We start from the raw sequence: 6,614 nt of genomic DNA, 5'->3' as shown, positions 1-6,614 counted from the left end.
TAACTATTCAACGTTTGTCTAATCTTATGGGATAGTGAGATCTCTAATTTTATATAACGTATAAAATCAGGGAGATATATATATATATATATATATATTATAAAGCTGCGATCCTTGATAAAAAAAAAACAATAAAAATAATGCTTCGATCCTGCAGGCCCCTTTTGTGATTAATTCACGTTGGATTCCATGTTTTTAATGGTGCCTGCAATAACGATTTGTGTTTTTACTCCGCATTATTAGCTTAATTTTTATTCATTGATAAATATTAGGAAAAATTAATTTGCAAGTCTTTTTTTTTGAAATTTTTGAATTAGGTCCTGTCAGTTTAATTTATCTTAATCATCAAATCCTTCTAGTTTAATCCATAAATAAGTTAATCCCTAAAAATTAAAATTATTAATAAAATATTTACTTAATTTTAAAAAAATAAAACACTTTTAGAGTTTACAAAAAAATTGATTTAATAATTTTGGAGAAAAAAAGAAATAAAATTTGATTTAATAGCAAGTTTAAATTTGTATTAACTTTTTATTAAAATTCTATAGGCATAAAAAATGTTTAGAAGATAACATAATTATATAAATTCTAAGTTATAAAAGTTATATAATCTTTTAATAAAAATGTAAAAATTCTGAATTTCATTTTTTAAGGAAAAATTCAACGAATTTAACATTCGGGATTAACAAATTTAATGAATCACATTATAAAAATTCAATTAAAATAAAATAAATTGTAGAGACTTAATTTAAAATTGTCAGGAGACAGTTGGGTGATTTCTTGTCAACAATACTGCATGATTTCAGCTGCATGTATAAACCCTTTCTCAGTAGATTTTTAGTAAGCTTCGGGGGATTAATTGCTTCTATGATTGTTTAATGGTCATTATATTCCATTCAAAATGTTGTTTCGTTTTCTGCATTATCAATGGGATTTTATTCCCTCCAACGTGATTAAAAAAAAAAAAATTACTGTTGTCTATTTCCCATAACGAATGCCAAACATGTAATCTTCCTTAATTGGGCGGGGGAAAAAAACAGATAATATCATGACGGAAAATCACCGAACTGTAAGGTGCCAATCAAATCGAATGGATTTAATTACGAAACCAAATCACAATCATAAATGATTCTAGTCCTATCAATATTCAACAACATTATATATCAGTAGTTCACAAGCAAAAGTAAAAAGCTTGAAGCGATATTCATTACAGAGAAGCCATGAGAATCACTCAGCAATTACTCTCATATGGCTTTCTTCTCATCGCACTAGGTATACATCTCTTGCTTGTTCTACTTATAACCCCACACACGCCCACACATATATTATGGTTAGTGGTGGAGGCAAGTTATGGTGAGATGCAAATGCACTTTGCACACACACACACTGAGGGAGTAGACTGTGCCGACAGTAGATATCACCTCCCCCTAATGTACAGAAGGGAAATGATAGACTTCTCTTAAATAAATTGTTATATACACGAGTTGAGATTTGAATTCCTATCCACTTCTTTTGGTGACGAGAGTCCAAATCATTCATGCCAACTTTAGTTGGTAATAAATCCACTCTCTATATTTTGGAGAAAATTATAAATTTAGTGCATGGTTTTAGCATTTTGTATTTATATATACTTTTGAAATTTTGAATTACTTACCCTTTCTCTCACAGTCTCGGCTCTGCCACTGATGAAAGTTAATGATCAATGCAATGGTGGCAACAATTACAAATTTGGTTAAACAAATAATTGGATTGAGTTCACACACACACATTATATATTATGGTTAATTAGTAGCAGAACTACGTTGTGGTGAGGAGGTACATACATTCTTTGTTTTGGAGAAAAATATAAATTTAGTGTACATGTAGATTTCAATTTAGTATTTTGTATTTGTGTGTGTGTGTGTGTGTGTGTGTGTGTGTGTGATGAAATCTTGAACTACTTATCTTTACTCTCACATAGGGGTCTCAGCTCCACCACTTATTATGGTTAATGATGATTGCAGTTATGGCAACAATGGTGGTGGGGAAAGCAGAGTTATGCTCAGACGTGATGGCTGTGGGGAATAATGTTTGTCAATCCCCAATGACTTGCTATAACGCATGTATTCAGAGGCATCCAAATGGGAAGCCATCGTGCCAGCAAAACACATGCATGTGCATTTACGAATGTGCCCTTCCTCCCCCAAGGAAATGTAATGTGGGTTTAGGTAGGTGCTTTACTGGTTGTGATGATAAATGTTGTAAATCGAAGTGTGCTTTTGCCAAACTTGGTGGTGTTGGCTTCTGCGATGACACTCTGGGGAAACAAAATTCTCTGTGTCAATGCCAGTACACTTGTTAATAGTGTTTTTGGTTTACTTATAAAGGTATACTTCTTTTGGCCGAACTCAATGGTGCTTGACTGTCATATATATATATATATATATATGTATATATCTTAGTATGAATAACATGGTTTCAACTTATTTGGAGGAAGATCCGTGTCATTGTGAAAGATAGTATCCATTTTGTTCTTACTTCTGGTATGTGTGTTTTTTCCTTTAGAATGAAAGTAAAATACCAAAGTTTAATATAATGATATTTAGATTTCGACAATTTTTTTTTTAAAAATAAAGTTATGCATAACATCGATTGAAATGTTGCTGTAAAATACCAAATATATATATATATATTTGTTATGAAGTAAAAGATAAAATTAAAGGATTGAGTTGAAAAAAAGATTAAGTAGATGATGATGTTGATAATAACAATAAAATTGGATGAACTAAAGTACATATTTTTTTGCATAAGATAAACTAAGTAATGATAAAGTAAAAAAGTAATCTTTACCAAATCCTGTCAAATCTTAAAATAATAATAATAATAATAATAATAAATCTTCAAGTGTCTTCTACATCCATATTGCATAAGGATTTTGAGAGGTTCGTGGAAACGGAGTGGGACAACTGATGAGAAGGATTGGAATGACAATAGTATTTGGTCATTTGCGAAGAAAAAAGAAAAGATTGGTGAGTCGGTTGGAGGGAATTGATGGAACTATTAGAGATTTGGAAGAGGTTATCATGCAGGAGGATTTCATGTGGGTCCAAAAAGCAAAGTATAATTGGTTTGTCCTAGCTAGGAGACAAAAATACGACATATTTCCATACCTGGGAAAATGCGTGATGATGACACAATAAGATTGAGGCTATGCAAAATACAGATGGAGAATGGATTTATAACAAGGAAGAAATACAAGCATTAGCAACAGATTTTTATGTGGCTCTGTTTACCAAAGAAAGTGACTCATTGCCAGGGGTAAGTTGTGAAGTCGGCTTCCTACAGGTGGAGGACAGAAGCCTCACACAGTTAGGCTCTCAGGTGATAGATGAAGAGATTGAGAAAGTTATTTTGAATATGGGTGTGCTTGATTCCCTAGGTTTGGATGGTTTAATGCTCTCTTTTTTCAAAGCCAGTAGAAACATGTGGGGCATTTTGTTGTCGATTTTGTGAAACCATGCTTTGCATGCCCTAGGATGTTAAAGGAGGTAAATCATACTTTTATCGGTTTAGTTCCATAGAAGAACCTGGAGACTCATTAATAGGAAAAAAGGCTTTTAAAATTGGTTGAAAAGAGCCTTCTAGTTTGGTTTCGATATGGAGTGATTCAAGCGCCCACACAAGCTCACAACATATACTAGCTAATAGAATAAGTTTGAACTCAATCTGACAGTCTGATTTAAAATTAGGCACTGAGGGTGCAAAAAGCCACTTTTCTTTCAAAAAATTGCATCTTAAGTGTTCAATTCTCATTCCTTATCTTATTAGACAACTTTAGGCCTTAAACTAAGTCTAAAAGGATCACATACACCTGATTAACACCTTACACCACATATATCACGTCAATTGCCCATTTTGGCCTCTTAATGCCACATTATATAATTGTGAACTTATATGAGGAATACACATACAACATATATTTACAATATATAATTAGACTTGTTCTACTTTCAACCTTCTGACTCTTGCATATGGAGCTCTACCTCACCATATGGTTGAAAATTATAACATACTCAACTCTTCCAAATAGGGCTCTACCTCATTATTTGTGTCAAGTTCTCATATAAAAACACAATTCACATTCAACATATAATCATTACATCAATTCATATATATATATACACACACAAGTGGAACAACTTACATAACAACATAGACTTACTTGAATAGTATCTAGGCCTTCCTATGTACCCTTAACTAGGGCACCCTCGGCGAGATTCACATCATATACATATATAAGCAAGATTCATAGCACAATTCATATACACATTCACTTTTGCATTTTAGTTGGCAACTCAACTTTATATACAACTTTATACATTCATTTTACATATGGTAGTCATGCTATTACCAAATGAAGCTACTCTTTCATCACTTCCTTTTTAGGCCTTCTCGTGCTCTCTTCACGTATGTTCAAAAGTAATGGAGTAAGATGTACGTCCTAGTAACTTGGAGATAATCCTAATTATTGGTTAGTAAGAAAAATTATAAACAAGCAATAAAGTTGCATGTGTTTCAATCAAAATAATATCATATGCTTATATAGGAATTCATTCTCATCAATCTCATTACACTCATGTAATACATTTTTATTTCTACTTAAAGGAGTAATCTCTACACTCAGGTCAGGACTTCTAGTCACATGAAACAGGGCCCACTATATCACTACTTGGACCAAGTAATCCTTTTTGTGTATGCGTAGTCCCCTAGGTTCGTCATGGCAAAGTTAAACTCTACACTCTAGATCATCAAGACTTTCTAGCTTTATATAAAGTAGGACTATGATCCCTTATTAGGATAACCTCGTGGATTATTCCATATCCTAGGTCTGTTGTGGTGGAGTCAAGCTCTACGCTTTGGATCATCAGGACTTCCTGGACCTTCTTACGGTAGAACCACATCCCCCCACTATAATCCAGGGTATTCTCGTAGATGCGATGTATGGTAATGCACATGTCACCTCAAATTCATTTCAATCAATACTCACACACTCGCATGCATTCTTTCACAATGCTGCTACTCTATCAGTTCACAACATAATGTACATAGTTATATAAAAATAGTTGTAAATAATTTCACAAACAAACAAATAAAAAGGTTACTCCAATTACCTTTAACTCTTACTACTAAAGGTTACCAATCACTATGGACTCCCAAGCATTTAGATTCCAATGAGAAATGTTATAGGAGCTCAATCTACACAACATAGTCTCCCTCAGTCAATTCTCAACACTTAGTACAGGCATTGATTCAGCTAAACTAAATCCCTTAACACATGCAACGGTCTAATTAATGCCTTTTAAATTTATTAATATGTTATTTATATTCATTAGCTCTATAGGCTATTCAAATAACCATAACAATCTTCTAACTCATTTATTCAACAAAAATTTTACACTTAACCTAACTTTTAGGCTATTTTAAACCTATATCCTCAAATCTTAACCATTCAACTATATACTAGTCACAAAATCTTAGTTCTAAATTCAATATCTCATCTTAAACCTTTCTTTTAGAGCACAACACCTTAGAACTTCATTATTCAATTTGTGAACCAATGAAATTCAACAAAAATTGGGTAGAAATGAAGCTTGAGATTGCACAATACTTACCCAGTAAGTTACTAATCGAAGCAAACTCTTGAGCTTTAGTTATTGTAAGCCTTAGCAGATGAGAACTTCTCCTCCTCCCAAAACATATTTTATAGCACTTCCTCTTCTAATTTCATAAGCTGTTCACGTTAGCTTTAAGTGATTCTTGGATAATGCATCATGGCGCGTGCAGCTTTTGTCACAATGCGTGGCACAGTGAGTTCAATCTTACTTGTGCTAGTACATTACGCCCCAAATTGTTATTCTACCTTTTAATCTTATCAACACAACATCCAAACAACACAAGACATCAACTCAAAATCCTCACTACAATTAATCCACTTAATACTAATTAGCAACTAGTTTCTTGGATTGAAATTTAGGATGTTATAGATGACATGTTGTTACTCATAATTATGAGTGGGTAATTTTGATTTATTTATTTTCAAATGTTGACATGGATCTTGTTTGTAAACTTAGTTGTCTTTTTGGTTCAATTTTGGCATAGAATTGATATAATGATAGTTAATTAGTATGACTTTAGGTAGGTTTTATTATGTTTGTGTGATAAGGATGGCTAAGAAAGGAAGCATCATAGCAATCTAGTCAAGTATCATCAAATGAAAGTTAAGTTATCTAGGTGAAGTAGAAATAGAATTCCATGCATGAACTAATTATAAGATTGAAAGAAAATTAATTTACTAGGCTTTAAGCCTTGAGTTCCATCATTAGCTCTTTCTCCTGCTACACTTGTTATTGACATGAGCTTCTATTCTGATGGAATTCTAACTTTTTTCTTATTGTTATATTTTCTTTTTCTTTTTCTTTGGTTGTTTAGTTTGGCACTTGTTCTCTTGTGGTTATAACTGATAATTCATAACTTACTACTTGATGGTCTATATATAACTCCTTTATCTCTAATTTATCTACTTCTCTATTTGATGTGACTAGCAGGTATGTATTCTCTTGAGGATATTTCATACT

At 32.5% G+C, this 6,614-nt stretch overlaps 1 protein-coding gene across 1 annotated transcript; it reads left to right on the top strand.

The window, feature by feature from the left end:
• The first annotated feature begins 2,005 nt into the window (after positions 1-2,005).
• Positions 2,006-2,341, top strand: LOC129302699 (defensin-like protein 182). The gene has a single exon (XM_054941597.1). It carries the CDS (start codon positions 2,006-2,008, stop codon positions 2,339-2,341), a length of 336 nt encoding a protein of 111 aa, XP_054797572.1.
• Positions 2,342-6,614: the final 4,273 nt, after the last annotated feature.

This window comes from Prosopis cineraria, unplaced genomic scaffold (assembly GCF_029017545.1).
Source record: "Prosopis cineraria cultivar Desert tree isolate PC_DT_omini unplaced genomic scaffold, ASM2901754v1 PC2, whole genome shotgun sequence".
NCBI classification, from domain to species: domain Eukaryota; kingdom Viridiplantae; phylum Streptophyta; class Magnoliopsida; order Fabales; family Fabaceae; genus Prosopis; species Prosopis cineraria.
The sequence above is the reverse complement of the archived record's forward strand: the minus strand, read 5'-3'. Positions and strand labels throughout refer to the sequence as shown.

What these genes read in the sequence shown, in the direction of transcription:
- LOC129302699 (XM_054941597.1), top strand. Translation starts at nt 2,006, where the DNA reads ATGGCAACAATGGTGGTGGGGAAAGCAGAGTTATGCTCAGACGTGATG.